Source organism: Leucoraja erinacea, chromosome 1 (genome assembly GCF_028641065.1).
Source record: "Leucoraja erinacea ecotype New England chromosome 1, Leri_hhj_1, whole genome shotgun sequence".
In the NCBI taxonomy this organism is placed as follows: domain Eukaryota; kingdom Metazoa; phylum Chordata; class Chondrichthyes; order Rajiformes; family Rajidae; genus Leucoraja; species Leucoraja erinaceus.
Genome location: NC_073377.1, coordinates 89,571,649 through 89,597,182, shown reverse-complemented (window position 1 = coordinate 89,597,182; position 25,534 = coordinate 89,571,649). Strand labels below are relative to the sequence as shown.

General features: G+C 43.4%; 1 protein-coding gene across 1 annotated transcript in view; it reads right to left on the bottom strand.

Moving 5' to 3' along the window:
- Nucleotides 1-19,656, bottom strand: part of LOC129699075 (transmembrane anterior posterior transformation protein 1 homolog) — an 84,195-nt gene extending 64,539 nt beyond the window's left edge. The window contains exons 1-3 of the mRNA XM_055638709.1: nucleotides 19,452-19,656; nucleotides 7,641-7,771; nucleotides 3,473-3,588 (exon numbers count right to left, since the gene is read on the bottom strand). Coding sequence (XP_055494684.1) covers nucleotides 3,473-3,588; nucleotides 7,641-7,771; nucleotides 19,452-19,632 — 428 coding nt within the window. The 5' untranslated portion in view covers nucleotides 19,633-19,656. The remainder of the gene's footprint in view (nucleotides 1-3,472; nucleotides 3,589-7,640; nucleotides 7,772-19,451) is intronic.
- Between the last annotated feature and the right edge of the window lie 5,878 nt (nucleotides 19,657-25,534).

Genomic DNA, 25,534 nt, shown 5'->3' with positions numbered 1-25,534 from the left:
ATATCAGAGAATTATTAATTAAAGAATAAAAAGCCATGGCAAAATACATTGTAAAACTGAGGGCCCAGAACTGGATAGATTAGTTTATTATTGACAAGTGTACCGAGGTACAGCTGGACGCTAACCAGTGAAATAAAAGACTACACATGCATACAGGTGGCACCAAATTCAATGCAATTTCTTTTCTCCTGGTTACTCATTTCAAATAACCTATTAATTTGTGCAATTTTTAATCCTTTTATTTTCTTAGAAATTTTAGTGCCAGGCAATAAGTGACTCCCTTTCAGTGACTTGACAATCCTGCTATATAAAGGGCCACATCGAAAGAACAATTTAGAAACAATGATCAAATGTTCAGCAATCCAAACAGTTTTAAGACTAAAAAAGCGAATGACATGTTGGCCTTCATAACAAGAAGAGTTGAGTATAGTAGCAAAGAGGTCCCTCTACAGTTGTACAGGGCCCTAGTGAGATCACACCTGGAGTATTGTGTGCAGTTTTGGTTTCCGAATTTGAGGAAGGACATTCTTGTTATTGAGGGAGTGCAGCGCAGGTTCACAATGTTAATTCCCGGGATGGCGGGACTGTCATATGCTGAGAGAATGGAGCGGCTGGGCTTGCATACTCTGGAATTTAGAAGGATGAGAGGGAATTTTATTGAAACATATATGATAATTAAGGGGTTGGCCACGCTAGAGGCAGGAAACATGCTCCCGATGTTGGGGAAGTCCAGAACCAGTATTTACAATTTAAGAATAAGGAGTAAGCCATTTAGAACAAAGATGAGGAAACACTTTTTCACACAGAGAGTGGTGAGTTTGTGGATTTCTCTGCCTCAGAGGGTGGTGGAGGCCGGTTCTCTAGATACTTTCAAGAGAAAGCTAGATAGGGCTCTTAAAGATAGCGGGGTCAGGGAATATGGGGAGAAGGCAGGAACAGAGTACTAATTGTGGATGATCAGCCATAATCACATTGAATGGCGGTGCTGGCTAGAAGGGCCTACTCCTGCATCTATTGTCTATTGTCGATAAAAATCAGATGCAGATGTAGGCAATGTGATCCAAATAAGTGCGGTACCATTTATTAAATCAAGTTGCAATCCTGTGCCTCAAATGCCCATATCCCTGGATATCCTTGCCGTCAAAAATTCCATCAATTCACGGTGGAGCAGTAGTAGAGTTGCTGCCTTGCAGCGAATGCAGTACCGGAGACCCGGGTTCATAGAAACATAGAAAATAGGTGCAGGAGTAGGCCATTCAGCCCTTCGAGCCTGCACCACCATTCAATATGATCATGGCTGATCATCCAACTCAGTATCCTGTACCTGCCTTCTCTCCATGTCCCCTGATCCCTTTTGCCACAAGGGCCACATCTAACTCCCTCTTAAATATAGCCAATGAACTGGCCTCAACTACCTTCTGTGGCAGAGAATTCCAGAGATTCACCACTCTCTGTGTGAAAAATGTTTTCCTCATCTCGGTCCTACAAGATTTCCCCCTTATCCTTAAACTGTGACCCCTTGTTCTGGACTTCCCCAAAATCGGGAACAATCTTCCTGCATCTAGCCTGTCCAACCCCTTAAGAATTTTGTAAGTTTCTATAAGATCCCCCCTCAATCTTCTAAATTCTAGCGAGTACAAGCCAAGTCTATCCAGTCTTTCTTCATATGAAAGTCCTGACATCCTAGGAATCAGTCTGGTGAACCTTCTCTGTACTCCCTCTATGGCAAGAATGTCTTTCCTCAGATTAGGAGACCAAAACTGTGCGCAATACTCCAGGTGTGGTCTCACCAAGACCCTGTACAACTGCAGTAGAACCTCCCTGATCCTATACTCAAATCCTTTTTAGATCCCGACTATGGGTGCTGTCTGTACGGAGTTTGTATGTTATCCCCATAACCTGCGTGGGTTTTCTCAGAGATCTTCGGTTTCCTGCCACACTCCAAAGACGTACAGGTTTGTAGGTTAATTGGCTTGGTAAATGTAAATATTGTCCCAAGTGGGTGTAGGATAGTGTTAATGCGCGGGGATCGCTGGTCGGCGCGGACCGGGTGGGACGAAGGACCTGTTTCCTTGCTGTATCTCTAAACTACAGTTCCAAACTTTTATATACTCAACGATCAAGAATTCTCAGCAGACTTGGAAAGAATATCGCAAAAGATTTAGCAACTTCTGTTTTATATTATGTACATACAAATATAATCTCATCCTGAGATGCTACCTTCCAGTTGCCAATGCTCCAGTTGCGCAATAAAACCCTTCATCATCAACCTTGTCAATCCTTCCAAGAAATTTATTGAGATCATCTCTCATTTTTCTAAACTGCACATATAGGTTAATCTACCTCAATTTTATTACTACTACCCAGCACCACTGGAATCCAAATCTGCGACAGTGAAGACTACTACAATATATTCAAGCAAATCTTTCTTTCAATAGCTTGAAGAATCTATCAATGGTCTATCGATCAATTAATACCAGAGCAGATTTCTCAATTTGCTTTGGGAAGCATTTTTCACCAAATGCCATTAACATGAGATTAACTGTTATTCTTTTTAGCATCTTTTATGAAATTTGTTGTGCAAATTAGCTGAAAAGTTTGGCTGTATCATTTCAATTATTGTAAATCACTTTGGAAAAGCGAAAGGATGTTTTAATTGGGAGTGCTTTATTTTAAAGTTGTGTTTGGGAATGATGTCAGAAACACTCTCAGAACGGAATTGTGGATGTGAAGGGAAAGAAAACTGAACAACACAAAAGCAAAAGGATGCTCTAAAAAGTGGTCGATGCTATATTAGCTGATTACTCGCATGTTCCTTGGTTCCAATTATTATAAAAAAATGTTTTGAATACACTGAGCGACTGAGGGCACCACTGACATTTTGTACAGACAGTTCTTAAGGCTGGCTAACCAGATTCAGATATTTCCTTTAATCTGTGCTATGAATGGCCAGCCTATCAATTTGAAACAATAACACCTAGTTCTATACATTGCAGCCAGAGGAAACATCAACTCTACATCTATTCTGTAAATCTATGCTGATATTCTGGAGTCTAAGTCCAGTGCACAATATCTTCCCAAAGGACAAATCCGCTATCTCACCAGACTGTTATCTCCCAGACTGTTATCAATGCCTTGTAAATATTATATCCCTTTTTTAAAAATCTGAATATTTAAATTCCCTTATTATGATTTTAAATATTTGCCTTAAAAAGAGTGATATTTGTTATTGTGCAGATCACTTGGCAGCAGTAAAAAGACATCATTGTACATATACAACAGATACTATCCGCTCAGCAATGCCCCATTTTATTTTCAAGTTGGCAGGTTGTCACAGTATACAGCAACATAACCCATCACCTTGATACAATATTGTTGGGACATTCATAATTGCAGCAGAATGGGGTTTTTTTGGGCAACCTATTATTTATAACTGTTTTACAAATAGCTAAAACAACCATATACATCTTACCTTAACCCACAAGGTAGAGTAATAAATCGCATTAGAGCCAGAAGGACTCTAAGTGGTAGTAGAGTAAAGAGATATAGAAAGGCATCCAGGCAGAGGAAGAATCCAAAAAACATCAACTGAAAAACAAGAAAACATATAAAAATCAGAAAAACTGTACAACAGGTAATGGAATACACTACACAAAAATCCATGGGTTCACGGGGGGGGGGGGGGGGGGGGAGGGGGGGGAGAGGGGGGGGGGGGGGGGGGGAGGGGGGGGGGGGGGGGGGGGGGGGGGGGGGGGGGGGGGGGGGGGGAGGGGGGGGGGGGGGGGGGGGGGGGGGGGGGGGGGGGGGGGGGGAGGGGGGGGGGGGGGAGGGGGGGAGGAGGAGGAGGAGGGGGGGGGGTGGGGGGGGGGGGAGGAGAGGGGGGGTAGGAGAGGGGGGTAGGAGTGGGGGGAGGAGGAGGGGGCCCTCCCTCTCTGCTCCCCTCCCTCTCTGCTCCCCTCCCTCTCTTTCCCCCCTTCGTCTCTGCCCCCTTCCTCTCTGCCCCTCCTTTCTTCTCTGCCCCTCCCTCTCTGCCCCTTCCTCCCCCTTCCCTCTCTAGGAAGTGGTGAATATTGGGATCTATAGGTGAGCGGTGGAGTATTGCGTTCGGGAACCAGCCCGTGATGCCGCGCCCCCCCACCCCTCAATCTCTACCTCCTTCCCACTCCCTCTCGACCCTCCCCCCTCTAGCCGCGCCTGCGCAGTTGGGGGTTATGCGTGAGTGGATAGGGCGGGGGATGGGTTAAAAGGAGCGAATTAATAATATTAATATATCAGTGGGGGGGGGGGGGGCTTAGTGTGTGGGGTGGTGGTGGTTAGTGTGTGTGTGTGTGTATGACACCAACGGCCGCCCCCCCTCCAAGCAACCCCGCTCGTTGAGTGGACAGGACCCAACAGGTCCTCCTTGATCTAGTATCGTAATAAAAGGTTTAAATGTTCAGAGTAACTTCCTGGACATGTTTCAGTGCACTGAGGCCATGACGATACATGCATATAGAAATGTTAAATGTTTTATACTAAAAAAAACCCACTAAATGACATATTTGCAAGAGTAAAGAGAAGTTGAACAACTGTTCATTTGGCAAAAACAACATTTGATCTAGAAAGATGAAAGACCACATAATCTGCATTTGTTCATACTAACTTTGCTAAACCCTGAAAATTAACAGATAGCTAAATGAAACGCAAGACTGTTGTGTATACTTAAGCTCCGTACATAATTCTTATCTGCATTTTAATTTGCTATGATTAGTGATTGGTTAAAATGTAGCCACTGCTCTCTTAACTGGGTAGACAATTAATGTTGTTTCGCTGCCAAACCATCCAAAGTCATTAAACTTTACTGGAACCATGTAGAGATCTTTTCTGTTGGCCTAAAACCTGAATAGTCAATAACATGGCAAACAGGTACATAACTGAAGACTCGGCACATGAATCACTTGGCTTCAGCTTGTGCTGAATGCTATGAGTTTTGCTTAATCATGGTTAAATAACATACTGGGTCAAACAATAAAATTATTAGTAAATTTCTAACTGCATTGCTTCATTTAGCAGTGGTTCATTATCAGTACAACCACAAAACTGTGACAAGACTACACCATGTAACTTACAATATTAGCTTTTAATAAAAGATGGTAGTATACATTAACTTTGTTGCTTCTCATCATGACATATTGAATAAGAAAAAAGTGAAATCTTTATAAAGACTTAACATAGGATTAAATGCTGTGCTAATTTATGCATCATGCCAATAATCTCCAATAAATTTTCAGGTAATTAAGAAATCTTGACTACATGATTCCTCATATCCATTTAAAATCATTTATAGTGGCACAGCTAGTGGAGCCACTCCCTCACAGTGGCAGAGACTTGGGTTTAATCCTGACTTCGGATGTTTTCTGTGTGGAGTTTGCACGTTCTTCCTGTGACCAAGTGGGTTTCCTTTGAGTGCTCCGTTTTTCCCCCACATCTCCCTTGTTACCAGGACTTATAGAGCTGAACGTTAGGGAGACGTTGGACAGGCTAGGACTATATTCCTTGAGGCGCAGGGGTTATCTTATTAATCTTATTAATTCCTTGAGTCGCAGGAGTGATCTTGAGGGGTGATCTTGTAGAGGTGTATTAGATCATGAGGTGAATAGATAGGGTGAGTGCACAGTCTTTCACCCAGAGTGCCAGAGGAAATAGGTCCAAGGTGAGAGGGAAAACATTTAATAGAAACCTGAGTGGCAACATTTTCCACACAGAGGGTGCTGGGTATATGGAACGAGCTGCCAGAGGAGGCAGTTGAGACAGGTATTATAATACAACATTAAAAATGACAGTTGGACAGATACAAAGATAGGAAAGGTTTAGAGGGATACTAGACCAAGTGCAGACCCGTTGGGTCTGCTCCCCCAATGGTGTGATCCCCCAACCCAATATTCCACCATGCATCCGTCTCCTCCAACGGAACTGAACCCGTTCCCAAATGTAAGATTCCAGCACTCCCCTGCCTCCCTCAGCAGTGGATTTAAAAAAAAATCCAATTTCACCTCCCCTGCCTGCTGCAGCAGTTCCAATTGCAATACCAATTGGCCCTCCCCCTCCTGTTGAAGCACTTGCTGTGATATCTCATTGAGGTGAAAAGTTCAGAGTGTTCCTGTCTTGCAACTTTGTTTTGAAGTGTGTTGGAAGCTGATAGGAAGGAGCAGCGAATCAAAAGGAAGAAAGGCAGCCGGCAGCCGGACCGCAGGCGGCAGCCACAGACTTTTATATAAAGACTAGACCAAGTGCAGACCCGTTGGGTCTGCTCCCTCAATGGTGTGATCCCCCAACCCAATATTCCACCATGCACCCGTCTCCTCCAATGGAACTGAAGCCGTTCTCAAAAGTAAGATTCCAGCACTGCCCTGCCTCTTTAAAAAAAAATCCAATGGCACCTCTCCTGCCTGCTGCAGCAGTGAAAAGTTCAGTGTTCCTGTCTTGCAACTTTGTTTCGAAGTGTGTTGGAAGCTGACATGTAAATGGAGAAGCCTGTTTATTTTTGAAATACTTGGGGGGTGGGTGGGGGGGGGAGAAGGATTTGATTAAAAACGTGTACTTCAACACGACAAAATGAAATGAGGAGTGGATACTTAGAAAGAAAAGCGAAATCTCTACCGAAATGGAAACTATCTCGGAGATTGAGCGTCTTGATTGGGCGTGGCAATGAATCAAAGGAAGAAATGCAGCCGGCAGCCGTACATGCAAATTAATCCATTCCGATTGGACATCGGCGAGCATCGGCCATTCCGATTGGACATCTGCGAGTATCGGGCACGAATCGAAAGGCAGGAAGGGCACCGGTCGGCAGTTGGTCAGATGGCCCCAGAGTTTTATAGATATACTAGACCAAGTGCAGACCCGTTGGGTCTGCTCCCCCAATGGTGTGATTCCCCCAACCCAATATTCCACCATGCACCCGTCTCCTCCAATGGAACTGAAGCCGTTGCCAAATGTAAGTTTCCAGCACTCCCCTGCCTCCCTCAATTGCACCTCCCCTGCCTGCTGCAGCAGTGAAAAGTTCAGTGTTCCTGTCTTGCAACTTTGTTTCGAAGTGTGTTGGAAGTTGATAGGAAGGAGCAGCGAATCAAAAGGAAGAAAGGCAGCCGGCAGCCGGACGTCAGGCGGCAGCCACAGACTTTTATAAGATAGATAGATAGATAGATAGATAGATAGATAGATAGATAGATAGGGCAAATGCAGGCAGGTGGGACTAGTGTGGATGGGCATTTTGGTCGGCATCAGCAAGTTCGACCGAAGAGCATGTTTCTGTGCAGTATGATTCTATCCGAAAGGCGCGCTGTTTAGTAGGTTAATTGATCTCTGTTCAATTGCCCCAGATATATAGAAATAGGGATAACATAGAACTATTGTGAACGTGTGAACGATGATTGGTGTGGTTTCGATGGATCAAAGGGCCTGTGTCCAGGCTGTTTCTCTGAACTAAAATAAACAATGGTAGGCAGCTTAGTGAGACCATAATTCCTATTCCTATTTATACATTTTTGCACATTTAACCTTACCAATATACTTTTCAGCACTGTGCACTTAAAATGTGTGATAAGTAATAAGTAAAATGCATCAAATACTAAAGCAAGTCAAAAAGGAAATAAACATACCTTTTCCAATTCTCGAGGAATTCGCAGACAAGTGTATACTCTCTCCCTCCTTTCCTTGTACTTGGCTTCATTGTGTTCCAAAAGATATCCTCGTGTTAACTCAGCACTAATAAATCTCAGCAGGGACAGATCTATACAAAAATATTTTAAAGTAACTAGTTACATTATTCAACATACAAATTACCAAAAATGATAAACTAGTCGTTCATCTTAGTTGCTGAGGATATAGACTTTATTTATGAAAATTGGCATGTTTTTGCATAATTAAGTATAAATTGGAAAGCAATTTATAGTTGAACGAAATTATTGAGTATAGAAGTTGGGGTGTTGCTGTCAAGGCCGAATTTTTGGTTTTCTCCGCCTGCTCTGGTTTCCTCCCACACTTTGAAGACCCGAAGGTTTGTAGGTCAATTGACTTTGATAAATTGTAAATTGTCCCTAGTATTTAGGATAGTACAAGTGTACTGAGTGATTGCTGGTCGGCGTAGATTCGATGGGCCCAAAATCCTGTTTCCATGATTTATCTCTAAAGTCTAAAGTGAGAGGGGAATGAATTAATTGGAACTTGATGGGCATTTTATTTTCACTCAGAGAGTGGAGGGTTTATGGAAATTAGCTACCAGAGGATAGACACAAATACTAGAGTAACTCAGCGGGACAGGCAGCATCTCTGGAGAGGAATGGGTGACATTTAGGGTCGAGACCCTTCTTCAGACTGATGTCAGGGAGTAGAAGGTACATAGATAATTAATGTATAGATAAGGAAGTGTAAGGTGTGAAAACATAACAAATGGAATGGGAAGAAAAATGTGGAATAGATCATTGTTAGTTGGGAGAAGGTAACATCAAATAAAATGTAGTCGGAGACAGTAAGACTGGTCAGAGAACTGGGAAGGGAGAGGGGATGGAGTGAGAGAGGGCAATCAAGGGTTACTTGAAGTAAGAGAAGTCAATGTTCATACCACTGGGGTGCATGCTGCCCAAGCGAAATATGAGGTGATGTTTCTCCAATTTGCACTGGGCCTCACTCTGACAATGGAGGACGCCCAGGACAAAGGTCAGTGTCGGAATGGGAGGGGGAGTTAAAGTAGATCAGGTAAGTTTAGGCAGGCTGAGCGAAGGTGTTCAGTGACACGATCACCGAGCCTGCGATTGGTCTCTCCGATATACAGGAGTCCACAGTGCAACCAGAACTGTACACAATTCTTCAGGTTCCACTTAATCAATGTTTTGTACAGTTGCAACATGGTGGTTTATTTTATACTTTTATATACCTCGGTCTATGAAATCAAGCATACCAAATGTTATTTTTACTACCTTACCTACAGAGCATCAACACTTTCACAACTTTCTAAGATCCCTGCCATTAACCATAAATGAACTACCATACATTGTAATTGTCATTTCAAAATGCATTACCTTACACTTGATTGGATTAAGTTGTGCAAGGCCACCAAATTTAATTCCATTTTCCAACCACTTCAAGCGGGATGCAAGGCCTCCAAATTCAAGTTCAGTTTCATACCACTTCAAGCAGGGTGCAAGGCCACCAAATTCAAGTACAGTTTCATACCATTTCAAGCTGGATCCAAGGCCACCAAATTCAAGTGCAGTTTCATACCACTTTCAGCAGGGTGCAAGGCCACCAAATTCAAATGCAGTTTCATATCATTTCAAGCAGGGTGCAAGGCCACCAAATTCAAATGCAGCTTCATACGATTTCATGCAGGGTGCAACGGCACCACATTCAAATGCAGTTTCATACCATTTCATGTACGGTGCAAGGCCACCACATTCATTGTCCTATCAGTGACACATGACAATAAACTCACTTGAACTTGAACTTGAACAAATATGAAAGACCCACAGCTCTCATCTTGCTGCCACTATCTGGGAAGTGATACAGGAACCCCAAAACTGTAACCTCCGGGTCTAAGAACAGCTTCTTCCCAGCAACCTTTAGATTATTGAAAACTGCACACTAACCACAACCTCGGCAACTACTGTCTTCTATTGACCTTGCTGTGGTTTGCACTTCAGCTTTGTTCTATTATGATCTGTTAACCCAGTATTACTGACTATTAATTTATCGTATTATTTATTTTTGCAGTTTATTTGTGTTTTCACATTAATGGGACAGTTAAGCTACAGCAAGTTGAAATTCCATTGTTCAGTTGCCAGTACATGTGACTCCAATGATTCTTACAAACTATAAGTATACTTTTTCATCACAACTTGGTTTGCCCACATCTCTGCCCAAGACCGCAAGAACTTGCAGAGTTGTAGATGTAGCCCAGTCCATCATAGACTAGACTTTCCACCATTGATTTCATCCACACTTCATGCTGCCTCGGAAAAGTAGCCAGTGATGAAAGACATGCCTCACCTGGTCATTCCTTCTACTCCCTGCTCCCGTCCGGCAGAAAGTGTAGATAGCTTGAATATCCTGCACCACCAGACTCAGGAACAGTTCTTTCTTTCTGTTATCAGGCTTTGGAACGGTCCTTCCATAGGCTAGGTTTCTGTCCGATTCATGTCATAAGTGACAGGAGTAGAATTAGGCCATTTGACCCATCAAGTCTACTCCGCCATTCAATTGGGCTGATCTATCTCTCCCTCCTAACCCCATTCTCCTGCCTTCTCCCCATAACCTCTAACACCTGTACTAATCAAGAATCTATCTATCTCTGCCTTAAAAATATCAACTGGGTACTAAAGAATTCCACAGATTCACCACCATCTGACTAAATAAATTTCTCCTCATCTCCTTCCTAAAAGAACGTCCTTTAATTCTGAGCTATGACCTCTGGTCCTAGACGCTACCACTAGTGGATTCACCTCGTCCCCGTTATGGACATTAGTCTTTTTCTACGGAACTGATGCGCTACAATGCTGACAACTATAATTTGCACTGTATCTTCCTCTTACTCTATCTATTGTTTTTAAGTTTGACTTGGTTGTAGATTTAGGTTTATTATTATCACATTTACTGAGATACAGTGAAAGGCTTTGTTTTGCATTCTATTCAAACAGATCAGATATTCATACATTGATACAATTAGTTTAAACTCAAATGTAATAGCTAAAGCAAAAGGGAAGTTACAGAGCACAGAATATAGTTCTCAGCATTATGGCGCATCAGTTCCTTGGAATAAGTCCAGTGTCCTAAATGGGGTAGATTGAATCGAACATTTCTCGAGCTTATGGAATGATGGATTCTGGATGGATTTTATTTATGTACAGTATTATCTGATCTGATTGAATAACATGCAAAACAAAGTTTTTCACTGTACCTCAATAATAAACCTAAACAATTAAACACTTTTGAATTGACTCTTGTTGCAACCCCTTCATTAGAACGAGTGCAGCGGTTCAATGTGACTCATCTTTCCAAGGGAGTGAATAATAAATGCTAACCTTGGCAGCAATACCTATATCCTCCCCTCAAAAAAAAACACTGATGGAACAACTTGCCATATAATTATCATTTGCAATTCCTTTGAAAATAGAGTAGAACGACAGTTTATTATTCGATTCATGAACAACATCCAGATGCACCCATGTGGAGAAGCCACAAACGGACTGGACATGGAAATAAGCAAGCAATATATTTATAAAATTCAAATCATTTGGATAAATTTAGCAGGTCATGCAGTGTGTTTTTGAAGTGTTTATCCCTCGCTTAAACTGTTGAGCATTTCCGGCGCTTTCTTTTAAAATCAGATATCCACAATCCGCGTTTATTTAAAGACAAGTTCAAGCAAGGTATCTATTCCAACAGAGGGAATTTAAGCAGAACAATTCTGAACAGCAGCGAAGGTGATGGAATATTCAACTGACATTGCTATAAAATCTGAAAAAGGGTCTCGACCCGAAAAGTCACTCTAGAGATGCTGCCTGTCGCGCTGAGTTACTCCAGCTTTTTGTGTTTATCTTCGGTTTAAACCAGCACCAGTTCCTCTTACACGAGATTGATGGAATCCTCCTCCCCCCACAATTTGCATAAAATGACATGTTCCTTCCATACAAGCATGGCGCTGCCAACCTGCAGCCAGCCCTCTGTCAGGAACTTGTAGCGATGTTACAAAACCTACCTTCAGTGGCGCTGCAGTTCTGCCACTGGCCGCGTGTGCGACTTTGGCGCCTTTGAGGGGGGGGGGGGGGGGGGGGGTATTAAAATCCAGTTCTCTACTGCCTGGAGGCAGATTTCCTCGGGCTGCTAGCTGCTGAAGAATAATCGATCGGACTTCCGTTCCCGATTTTTTTTTCGCGAGACAATTTAATGATTAGATTAAAATAAAAAGCGACTTGAATGAATGAATGCATGAATGAATGAATGATTGAATGAAAACTTTATTGTCATTCAGATATACACCTAGACACAGTGCACCTTGAACGAAATTTCATTGCATTTGCCTCTCCAAAATCAGGTAATAGTAAAAAGTGCTAGGTGCGTCCATAAAAATGCCTCATGTGCATGGTTCTGTAAAAATAAATATATATAAAAAGTTTTTTAAAAATGTCGATATTTAAAATGTTCTAGCCTCGGTTTTGTTGATTGTTCAGTAATCTTATGGCCTGGGGGATGAAGCTGTTGCAGAACCTGGTTGTCCCGCTCTTCATGCTGCGGTACCTCCTCCCAGAGTTAAGCAGTATAAACAGTCCAAATTGTGGGTATGTGGGGGCTCTGGTAATGCCCTTAGCTCTAATCAGACAGCGCTTGTACCCCATGTCCATGATGGAAGGAAGAGAAGTCCCAATGATTTTTTCCGCTGTCCTCACCACTCTCTGAAGGCACTTCCAGTCCGCAGCTGTACAGCTGCCGCACCACGTAGAGATGCAGCTGGTCATGACCGACTCAATTGTGCTTCTGTAGAAAGTGGCGAGGATGGGAGGGTGGAGGTGTAAACTTCTCAACCTGCGGAGGAAGTACAACCGCTGCTGTGCCCGTTTTGCCAGAGATGTAATGTTTGTGGACCAGTTTAAGGTGTCCGTTATATGCACCCCCCAGGAACTTAATGCTTTTCACCTGCTCCACTGCTGAGTTGTTGATGCAAAGTGGAGTGTGACTGGGCTGAATTTTCCTTCTGAAATCGACGACAATCTCCTTGGTTTTGTTCACATTTAGGAGAAGATTGTTCCTGCTGCACCAGCTCACCAGCTGTTCCACCTCCTCTCTATATGCCTGGTCGTCGTTATTGCGGATGAGGCCCACTACTGTTGTGTCATCCGCGTATTTGATGATATGGTTAGTAGTGAACCTGGCGACACAGTCATGTGTCATCAATGTAAAGAGCAGCGGACTCAGGACACAGCCCTGAGGGGAGCCGGTGCTCAGTGTGATGACCGAGGAGGTGTTCTTCCCCACCCGCACAGACTGGGGTCTTTCAGAAAGGAAATCCAGGATCCAGTTGCATAGTCTGGTATTGAATCCTAAGGGTGCCAGTTTGCTCACCAGATGCTGAGGGATTATCGTGTTAAATGCTGAGCTGAAATCAACAAACAGCATCCGCACGTGGGTGTTCCTCTCCTCCAGGTGTTGTAGGCTCAGGTGGACTGCAGAGGAGATAGCATCCTCTGTGGAGCGGTTCGGGCGATAAGCAAACTGGAACGGGTCAAAACTGGAGGGGAGTTTAGAGACCATGTGCTGCTTAATAAGCCTCTCAAAGCACTTCATTATTATTGGTGTGAGTGCTACGGGGCGATAATCATTCAGGCAGGTTATTGTGGACTTTTTGGGAACTGGTATGATGGTAGCTGTCTTGAAACATGATGGAACAATGGCCTGGTTCAGGGAGATGTTAAAAATGTCTGTCAGAACCAGAGCCAGCTGGTCGGCACATCCCCTAAGCAGACGCCCTGGTATGTTATCCGGTCCGGCTGCCTTTCGTCCTCTTCTAACGCCCTCAACGCCTACAACGTGACGGATTGCAAGAATGGGCCAAAACAAAGGGTAAGTTGTTTATTTTACATATAATCCTGCTTCTTGGGATGGCTTTAACCTAATTTAACGTTGCGAAAATGTGATTGGGCCGCATACGAACCGTCAGTGTTTTTCCTGTCGATATGGAGTTCAAATTCACCGCAAACGCAACGTTCCAATCGATCGCGTTCCAGAAGCAAGATGATTAAAATGCTTTTTTTTTTGAACAAACATGTCATAAGAACATCTAAATCGTCTATATTTTGTGTTATTGTTTATCCATAGTCAATATTTTTATACTAAATATCAGTTTTAGTCCCATGTATTGTGCAAAAAAAATAATTGTTATTATATTGAGTGGATGATTAATTTATAGATTAGATTAGTTTATGGGAACTAGATTAATTTATGGGAATTAAACATTAAATTCCTTCCATTGTGCATATAAATTCATGACAGTAAGATTTAAAAATTATGTTATATTGTGAATTCACGTGTGAATCGGATTAGTTTGTTATTTGGATACTTAGACTATTTAAAAAAATATCCTTTTCTTAAGAAATTGAATCTACAGGACATTCTTAATGGGAAAGTAGTGGGCAGAAAGGCATGTCACGCGCGGTTTGAAGAGCAAAAACATGTAGTTTACAATGCCAAAATTGAAAAGTTGAGGAAAAACAAGGTGTGCAGAGTTGCTTATTCAGGGCTCGAAATTAGCGGTTGCCCGAGTGCCATTGACCACCCAAACTGCCGCCAGGCAACCTAAACGCCGAGTCATTTTGCCCGGCTTGGCAAGCAGATGCTGGTTTATACCAATAGACACAAAAAACTGGAGTAACTCCGCGGGTCAGGCCGCATCTCTGGAGAAAAGGAATGTGCTGTTTCGTGTCGGCGGCGGCTGTATTGCGGGGCAAAGATACTAAGTTCGTGGTGACGAAGGGTCGGAGCAAATGACGGGCCCCGAACAGCGGCTACACCGCCTCCTCCTCCAGCACCCCGCCCGGTGAAAGCAGGCCTCCTTCTCTCTCTCCCTCCCGCCTCCCGGCCTCGGCATGCGAGAGGGGTTGTTTTGAAAGCGCCGTTGGCGGATTTGCAGGCAGCGGCCGTTATCAGGGCGATAGCGGGCGCTACTTGCAAATCCGCCAACGGCGCTTTAAAAACAATCCCTCTCACACGCCGAGGCCGGGGGGGGGAGGGAGGAAGGGAGGGAGGAAGGGAGGGAGGAAGGAGGAGAGGGAGAGGAGAGGAAGGAGGGGGAGGAGGGAGGGGGAGGGGAGGGGGAGGGGGAGAGGGGGAGAGGAGAGGGAGGAAGGAGGGAGGGAGGGAGGGGAGGGGGAGGGGGAGGGGGAGAGGAGAGGGAGGGAGAGGGAGGGAGAGGGAGGGAGAGGGAGGGAGGGAGAGGGAGGGAGAGAAAGAGGTCTCCTTCCGCGGTCTGAAGCAGCTGCACCAAAGATCCTATAGCTATAGGATCTTTGAGCTGCACCGCTCGGCCCCGCACCTTCCTGTCGGCTGGCGGAGGAGGGGAGGCGGTGGCGAGGAGATCCCAACCGCCACCCCCTTTGGCGGTGGCACTTGGCGGTGGACAGGGACGGCCAAGGCAGCAGGGCGATGTTGTCCGAGGAGCGCTGACCTTCCTTCCTCCCCATCTCCTCTGCCCCTTCCCCCCCCCTCTCTCTCTCTCTCTCTCTTATCCGCCCCCACTCCACCCCTCTTATCCTGGGATCCCTCCTCTCCCTCCCGCACTGATCCCCATTCCCGCCTTTATTCAGTCCTCACTGACATCCCCTGTGCTCTGCTCCCCATCTACCACCCCCCCCCCCCAATATATTAATCACCCTACCCACCTCGCATTGATTCTTCTGCCACCCCTTCCCCCCCCATCCATCCTACACTGGTCCCCCAATTCATCCTGTACTGACCCCCCTTCCCATCCATCATGCACTTCTCCCCCGATTCATACTGCACTGATCCTTCCATTTATCCCGTACTGACCCACCCTCCATTTACCCTGCACCAATCCCTCCATCAATCCTGTAGTGATCTCATCCTGATCATCCATCCTGTACTGATCCCCTCATGCATCCTGTACTGATCCCCTCATTCATCCCGTACTGATCTCCCATTCATCCTATAATGATCCCCTCATTCATCCTGTAGTGATCTTCCATTCATCCTGCAGACTGTCCGATCCACCCCCATCCTGACCCCCCCCCCCCCCCCATTCATCCTGTGCTGATTCCCCCCCCCCCCCATTCATCCTGTGCTGATTCCCCCCCCATTCATCCTGTGCTGATTCCCCACCGATCCATCCTATACTGATCCCCCCCCATACAAGAAAAATGGGGAGAACAGTCTGAAGGGTCTCGACCTGAAACGTTGCCTATTTCCTTCGCTCCATAGATGCTGCTTCACCCGCTGAATTTCTCCAGTATTTTTGTCTACCCCCATTCATCTTGTACTGATCCCTCCATTCATCCTGTACTGATCCCCCCCCATCCATCCCGTACTGATCCCCCCATTCAATACCACTGACATCCCCCGTGCTCTCCCCTCACAACTTTACATATTCCAACCAACACGTACTAATTCACCTGCCTCAATCCATCCATTCCGCACCGATTGCCTTCTCAACCCCCCCCCCCCCCTCCACCCCCCCCCCGCCATCTATCCACCCCACACTGATTCACACAACCCCTGACCCTATTGTGCTTCATGGTCTTCAGAGCGAACATTGACTATGTTTGATAACGGAATGCGATCAAATGTGTTTTAATTCCCAATGTTATTATTTGTTTTGACACCTTTAAACATATTACCAAAAGAACATTTGCTGCAGTTATGTCCTTTGGATGTCTCTTGTTAGTTAGTGTAATGTTTAACCTGTCAGATGGGTATAGTCGGTTTTAACAGCTATTATCATAAAATGCCTTTAGAAATTTCCTTGCAACCTGTATATTTTGTTATGGATAAATTATGTGGGAAGCCAGAGTGTGTCTGAGCCATTAGCAATAACCACCCATGCTATGGCCATATCATGGTAATTTTCGGTCCTTCACAGAAAACATGCTTGCATCAATCTGTAGTGTGCATGGCTAAGCACATATGTTACCATGGTCCAGGATTTAGTGACACAGGTTGATCATATGCTGAATAATCCAACCACATTTTTGTTTGGAAGTGGAAAGAACTAATAGAAATTGCATTAATTGCAATGTGTAAAAAGAGTTGAGATATTGTATTATAATTTTGCTGCATGTCATTGTGGTATATATCATGTCTTGATTGGTGAATATGTTTAGTTTGTGAGTTACTTGAAGCAGAAATAATATGTGAATGTAGACAAAAATGCTGGAGAAACTCAGCGTATACGGCAGCATCTATGGAGCGAAGGAAATAGGCAAGTTTTGGGCTGAAACCCTTCTTCAGATTGATGGGTTTTGGCCCGAAACGTTGCCTATTTCCTTCGCTCCATAGATGCTGCTGCACCCGCTGAGTTTCTCCAGCACTTTTGTCTACCTTCGATTTTCCAGCATCTGCAGTTCCTTTTTGAACACAATATGTGAATGCTTCATTGAGCATAATTCTGACTGGTAACTACGCACTTCGTCCGAGCACATTATCGCACGCGTCATGCAAACCGTCTTAAATGACCACCTAAACTGTCATTTGGCAACCTAAAAAGCAGTCAAGATTGCCCGGCTGGCAACAGGTAAAAAAGTTAAGTGAGAGCCCTATTATTGGTTACAATCTGAGGAGTATGATGATGCTACTGATTATGATATGATTATGATTATGATATTATCATCACCCACACCAAATCCTGGCATCACATCACTCCAGTCCTCAAACAACTTCACTGGCTTCCCATCTCCCACCGGATCACCTACAAAATCCTGATCCTCACCTACAAAGCCCTCCACCATCTGGCCCCCCCATATCTCACTGACCTCCTCTCCCCCTACCAACCCTCACGGTCCCTCAGATCCACATCAGCCGGTCTCCTCTCCATCCACAAGTCCAACCTCCGCAGTTTTGGGGACAGAGCCTTCTCCAGGGCAGCTCCCAGGCTCTGGAACTCCCTCCCCCAACTGATCCGCAATTCCGTGTCTCTCACCATCTTCCAGTCCCGCCTCAAGACCCATCTCTTCACCTCTGCCTATCCTTAGCCCCACGTCCCCCTCCCTTTTCATCTGTGCATTAATTGCCTCATATTGTGTTTTGAATTGAATTCTGTCTTTACTTTGTGTACTAGTCATGTCTCTACTATTTATTTCATTCCCCTTACATGTTTTTCCTCTACCTGCTAAATTTTTGTAAGGTGTCCTTGAGACTCTTGAAAAGCGCCCATAAATAAAATGTATTATTATTATTAATGTACCAGCTAGCAACTGATCTTCTCCATAAAGACTTGGTCTATTGCTAGAAATTGTAATTTATTTACCTATCTGTTATGGACTTACAGCATATTACACAATAATATTAAAGTTCTGATCTTGAGAATATCACATTTTTGAATTTTCAAGGCAGCCTGGGTGTTTATTAGTATTTCCGTCACAACGGTCAATTTTGTAATTAATTACAATTAGGTAATTAACTAATCATATGCTTTAATTTCAGGTCATCCAAGTAAGGTGTTTTATATTTATTTCAGAATGCTTCAATCTATAATAACTGAAAGTGTCATTCAGTTCTCTTAATTTTTAAGAAAGTTATGGGCTTTTGACTGTCCTCCATCACAGCTTTTGTGTTAAGTCAACGGAGCAATAGGGAACTTCAATAGCAATTTCCGAGTATGAAAATGGCCATAACTTTTTAAATACTGAAGATATGAAAGTGAATTAGGTGTCAAATTAAACTTATTTTTATGCTTTATCTGATGGGATAAATTGCAGACTTGATTTGTAAAATCTCAACATTTTGTAACATATAACCATATAACAATTACAGCACGGAAACAGGCCATCTCGGCCCTACAAGTCCGTGCCGAACAACTTTTTTTTCCCTTAGTCCCACCTGCCTGCACTCATACCATAACCCTCCATTCCCATCTCATCCATATGTCTATCCAATTTATTTTTAAATGATACTAACGAACCTGCCTCCACCACTTCCACTGGAAGCTCATTCCACACCGCTACCACTCTCTGAGTAAATAAGTTCCCCCTCATGTTACCCCTAAACTTCTGTCCCTTAATTCTGAAGTCATGTCCTCTTGTTTGAATCTTCCCTATTCTCAAAGGGAAAAGCTTGTCCACATCAACTCTGTCTATCCCTCTCATCATTTTAAAGACCTCTATCAAGTCCCCCCTTAACCTTCTGCGCTCCAGAGAATAAAGACCTAACTTATTCAACCTATCTCTGTAACTTAGTTGTTGAAACCCAGGCAACATTCTAGTAAATCTCCTCTGTACTCTCTCTATTTTGTTGACAAAACATTGCTAGAACTTGTGTGCTCACTGAGTTCCACGGCTGTCAAATCAAAGACAAATGTGCAGGAAGGAACTGGAGATGCCGGTTTACACGGAAGATAGACACACAATGCTGGGAGTACCTCGGCAGGACAGGCAGCATCTCTGCAGATCCAAACGTTGAGTTACTCCAGCATTTTGTGCCTAAATCAAAGAGAAGGCTGCGCCCCTCCCCGATGTACGGTGACGGTGGCTTGCGACCGCTTGGCGGACAGACGTTGACAGCTGTCAGCGGCCGGGCTCCCTGGAGCCAACGCCTCCTCCTCGCGGACGGGCGGTTGGTGCAGCGCGGGCAGCGCGGGGCTCCCATGACAGCCGTTGGTTGCGCGAGCGGCGCGAGCACCATCAAGGCCCGGACAGGACCGGACCGGCCTGGCCCGGCCGGCGGACCGAGCAGTACCGCACTCCCGGCCGGCTCACCTGACACATTCCGTTTCTTGCCGGCGGGCGTGCTCGGATCGTTCTGCGTCTCGTAAAAGCCCAACGTTTCTGTGCGGCGGACACCCCGGTCAGAGCTACATTCCTCACTCTCTCTCTTATCCCCGTTCTCCAGCACCGCCGCCATCTTCTGACGGAGGGGGAGGAGGAGGAAGGGAAACATAAACCAAAGACATAAACAGCGCTGTCACGTGACCAGCAGCCCTCCCCCCCCCCCCCCAACGCACACACACACACACACACACACACACACACACACACACACACACACGCGCGCATGCGTGGCCGGCCCCAGCTGGCGTTTCCTCGTACTGGCGCCCCCTCGGGCGGGGAAGGAGGTTGCAATGGCGTCGAGCATCAGGTAGGGACTCTCATCTATATAGTTATGCCAAATTAGTTTATCATCGAAGAGGATCCAGTTAAACATTGAAAACAAACTCTGGAACTGCTAGCAATCTGAAATAAAAACTAAAACTGCTGGAAAGAACAACCAGGTCAAGATAGCAGCTGCGGTGCCAATTTCCACTTTTTCTCCAACACAATGTATCCACAATTCCTTAACTTCTTTATTAATATTTCTGAGGACTCGTAGTAACACAAATTTGCCATCATAGACGGTGGGCCAAGGAGCTTTTTAGTTTCATTTTGTGACCCAAATCATGTATCTACCTTAATTTATAACGTATTGTGTAAAAATATTATAGAATTCATACCTGAAACTCGTCAAGACCAAAACCTGCACATATTTTTTAAATATGAGAGAAACCTCCAATTTTCTGAGTAGTAATTGTCCAATCAATGCACGTTTGACATTGAGTCGGACGCCAATTGACCAATCACGTGCTTTGTTTCCTGCTAGCGAGAAGGATCATGGCTGCCTCCTAATTATAGAGCTGCCAACTCTCACACATTTTAAACACAGTTTATGAATAAGGGGTAGGCCATTTAGGACTGAGATGGGGACAAACATTGTTCACCCAGAGAGTTGCGAATCTGTGGAATTCTCTGCCACAGAAGGCAGTGGAGGCCAATTCACTGGATGTTTTCAAGAGAGAGTAACATTTAGCTCTTGGGGCTAGCGAAATCAAGGGATATGGGGAAAAAACAGGAAAGAGGTACTGATTTTAGATGATCATATTGAATGGCAGTGCTGGCTCGAACGGCCGAATGGTCTATTCCTACACCTATTTTCTATGCTTCTATGCTTGATTATATGACAATAAAACTCGACCACTTGATTTTGAAGCATTCATGCATGGTGGAGGTATAATGTAGTCATAGAATGATACAGTGTGAAAACAGGCCCTTTGACCCAACTTGCCCACACCCGCCAACATGTCCCAGCTACACTACCTGCTTTTGGTCCATATCCCTCCAAACCTGTCCTATCCGTGTATCAATCTAACTGTTTCTTAAATGTTTGGATAGTCCCTGCCTCAACTTCCTCCTCTGGCAGCTTGTTCCATACACCCACCACCCTTTGTGTGGAAAAAGTTACCCCTTAAAAAGTTACCTCTTAAAAATACTTCAAATAAAAAACATTGAAATCATACTTCTTCAATGCACTAAAACATGATTATAATACATCAAATTTCAAAAAGTCCCTACCGTGGGACGAGAGTAGGGACAAAAGTCCCTATTCTCTAGCTAAATAATCATTAAAGCTTGTATTGGTTTTACCCAACTTATTGTAAGTTGTCCGTTTTAAGAAAATGAACCTTAACAGACCCCACACCCTCCCCCACTGGGTCTGTTAAGGTTCATTTTCTTAAAACAGACAATTTACATTACAATGTTGGGCAAAACCAATACAAGCTTTAATGATTATTTAGCTAGAGAGTGCTAGGAGATACAAAGTCAAGCATATAGCAGATGCTTAACTCCTCCCAGGCCAACACTCTAAAGAATGAAGACATACATCATTGTTTTATACTGTTTTGGAAACATAGTCACATGTTCACACAGAATGGCAGCAATGACGTCTAACATATCAATCATAGCTCTACCCATTCAAAGCATGCTTGTCACTAATACAATATAATCATGGTATGGTTATATCGATCTTAGTTTAGTTACGAAACTCTAAATAACAGGAAGTTAGTCAAAGGTCTATCACCTGCAGTACCTTCTTAAACAATGTAAGGATCCTTACCAATTGCCCACAGAAGTTTCTGCTAGTCGAGGATACAGAATTCTCAGGTAGTTCCCAAGCCCCCAAGGCTTGGGTTTACAGAAGCAAGCCAGAACCTTCTCACCATTGTCAATACCTTTTGCTTCGGCACAACAGGAAGCAGCTTGGATGCAGTTTGAATGTTGGCCTCCAATTTCCTGATTACCCAGCCCTTCTACAGAATCCAATTTCAAAGCTTTCATTTACTCAGAACCCAAAACCCAAATTAATCTTTACTTAATAAAATGCATAAAGTATTCCATTATTAACTAGGATATTATCATTCCCTTCTATTATCATATTAGAAATGATAACACTAGTCCTTGGTTAGTACATAGTAAAGGCTTCAGACATTTCAATACATAAATTAATACAACAATCAGCAGTATAATGGATCCATAGTAAATTATCATTCCCCATATTCCTCCACACATACTAAATGGCCACCATTCTCCAATTTTATTAAAGTTATACATCTCTTCTCCAACCTCTGTAATCTTCTTAATTTCTCTGGTGACATGTGCTGCTAAATCTGCAATCTTAGAGGATTCATCGAGAATGTAAGTGCAGCATTCACATCCTATAATAGCACAAGTCCTTCCTATTATCCTATAGGGATATACAACAAAGTGCATCTATTTCAGCCATAATGGATGAAAGGGCCTTTTACATGTAGGTAAAGACATCCACCATTTAATTAAACAATTTCTTCAATCCACAGGACGTATTAATCAATTCTTGTGATGTCGGCTGTCCCATACATTGGGAAAGCAATCATCCAGAATTGCTCCGACTCTGATATACTTCACTTAGCCCTCATCGGGAATATACAATTCAGTTACAACACAGCTCTCACGTGAGGGACAACAAAGGTCAAATAACAACATCCCCTTCAGTTATAGATTGACCTAATCAACCTTTCCCAGTACTTCTTATCCCCAGGTACATACCACGTAACCATGGGTATGTCCAGAATCCACATACAAAATACGTCCCATTTATTGGACTCAGCGGCCATTAGCACTAACCTTGGTGCAGGTGCTGTTACTCAAGTATACTCCGTTGCTTCTTCTGTCACAATAACAGGTAGTATTAACTGGGCTCTGGGCAATTCACTAATTTAAGCCATGGTATTTTCCCAAACCCTGGTCTCATTTACCTTCCATCCTGTCTTAAAAGAGGCCTCATACCATCCTTTAAATATGGGTCCTTGACTTTGCCATTCTGAAGGCACCCATTAGTTGCTGTTTTATTGCAAAAACAGTGCAAGGCCAGAATCTCAGTAAGGTATACTTAAGCACACCAGTGCAGCCAAGCTAACACTTGACTTTGCCTAATGGAACAGCAAGCAACTGTTCTCATTCTATCTCCATAGTCTGTTACTACCACTGAAGTACCCTTCTCTCATTACCACAGCACAAATGATAGAATTTAATCAAATATGAGAATCCCAGTGCTGGGAAGGAGGTCAGGGATAGTTTATATATTTTTTCAATTGTCCAAATATATCCTCATTTGCATTCTAAGAGACAAAAACATCTTTATTTTCACCATATTGGAAAGAACATTATTTAAGATATTCTTAATGCACTTTGTGCATTTATGTAATCTTGCACTTTTCATTCTTTACAGGCACTTTGCCCCTGGCTATCTTCAGCACGTTAGCTTCATTATTGAACTACAAAAACACCAAAATCCCCTTGCAGAGTTACATTCCAAAGTTTAGATACTCTTATTTTCTATTCTTCATCCCTATATATATTCCTACATTATGCTCCAACTGCCAAATTCTGTCTCAGTCAACCTACACCCTGCAATTTTATGTCATCACCACTGACTAAACAATTTGACAATAAAAGTCTTGCTCCTTTTTAAAATCCAAATTAATAACATGAATGATCAATAACTGATATGCTAGCACTTGCTCTTTTGGCACAAGTGGCATTCTAGAAACGTGAAACCAGTAAGAATAAGTGGTAGGCTATTTAGAACTGAGATAATGTCTCTTTTTATTTTACTCAATTCAAAAGATTAAAAAATAGGAATAAAACACTTAAAACACCAATAAGACAAAACAAACAACCTACATTTTTTCATCTCTCTATTGAAAGTTAAGAGAAAATAATGAATGAACTTAATTTTCATAGATTGCTAACACATTTGCAAAGACCAAAGGAATTAAAAATAACCTGTGTCTCCACCTCCACACAACTACTGACTTCTTAAAAAGACACACACTACATATAAGAGCAAGCTCATTCAATGATATCCTATTTCATCTGAAGTGTAGGATTAAATCAGCATTCATCCATCGGTTCCACAAACACGTAACAATATTTAAACTTATTTATTTTACCTTTTTTCCTGTGATATTCATTCACAAGTTGCCACACATACAATATGCTCACAATTATTCACACTTTGAACAATAAAATGATTACACACCTCATGGAAATTATTCTAACTCTTAAAACGTTGATACACCCGAATACGTTCATAAGCTTGCCTCCCATTTCACACATTTACTAAATTAGCATGGAATTTTCACAAAGGAAAATGGGCATCACAATTAGGTTTTTAAATTGTACGGTGTATCTCTATTGTTTATCCTTCTTACCAGCATGCGTAAGGGAGTAAATATAAAATAAAATAACAGACAGAAAAACATCAATTACACAAATTTGTCCAAAAGGGCTGTGATCCAGAGTCCTGTAGTGGAATCAATGGCACTGCCCTTTTGTTTCCATAATTATTTTCCCTAGTCAAAGGCATCCCTTTCCAATTTCTAAACCTTCCCTTGTCTGACAAGTCTGTTCTGTTTACTAGAATCTTTAATTCTTTTTGGACCAGAATTTACAAGCTGCCATGTGAGCAGTACTATTAGCTCAGACATTCCCCTGGGAGACTTTGTCATGGCCACTCAAATGGGTATTGCACTTAATAATGGCTAGATGGACTGGGAAGGCTGAGGCTAGTGTAGTTGTCAGCGTTGTCTTTAAGTTGTGAAAGTCTTCTTCTTATTGGAAAGAGAGTTAAAATGAATAAGAATTAACCAAGCCCACAAAAAGCTTCATCTGCTAGGAATGGGCAAGCCGGTAAGATTCACAATGGGATGGCCCAATTCCATGTCAATCAGGATCCTGGGCACTGTGATTGGACTTTGATCCAGATTGTGATTAGTCAGACTTCCTGTCAATCAGGATCTTGCCACACCCCACAACCATTGGGTTACTCACAAACTCTCCTCTCTCTCTTTCTCTCACTCCTGCAGAGACGAGCTCTTTGCCAAAAGTGATTCAAAGTTTGAAGGCAAGTTTGTTTTAAACGGTATAGGCTGTTGGCTTGTGAGTTAACGTTTTTAAGCAGCCTCAATTCTCATGCTTTTTTTTTTCTCTTCCAATCTTCTTTAATTTATCTGCTGTTTACTCTCGCTGGTCATCTGCGTTGTTTAACTCTCTCACTGCTGAATTCAATTACTGCTTCTCCTTCCTCTTCCACCTCAGCCCTTTCCCTTCTGTTTTCTCTCTCATCTGCCTCCAAGTCGCTATCAGTATCAGTCTCTTCTGGGGGTGCCCTGCCCTGGAGGAGTGCTGGAACCTCCCCCCCACCCCTACAGGATCTTATATGGGGGAGGTGGTCTACACTATTGTTCCTCATTTCCCCATCAAATTTGTTCCTTCAACCCCTCTTCTATAAACAGGGTTGCTTATGTCAGACAAGGGGTCCCCGGGGTTATATCGTGTCAGCGCCTTTTTTCCCCAAAACCCAAATTAATCTTTACTTAATAAAATGCATAAAGTATTCCATTATTAACTAGGATATTATCAGGTCTCTCCACTCCCTCACTGGGTAACCCCAAGGCCAGTGATCAGTCGTTGTTTAGCCCCCCTCCACT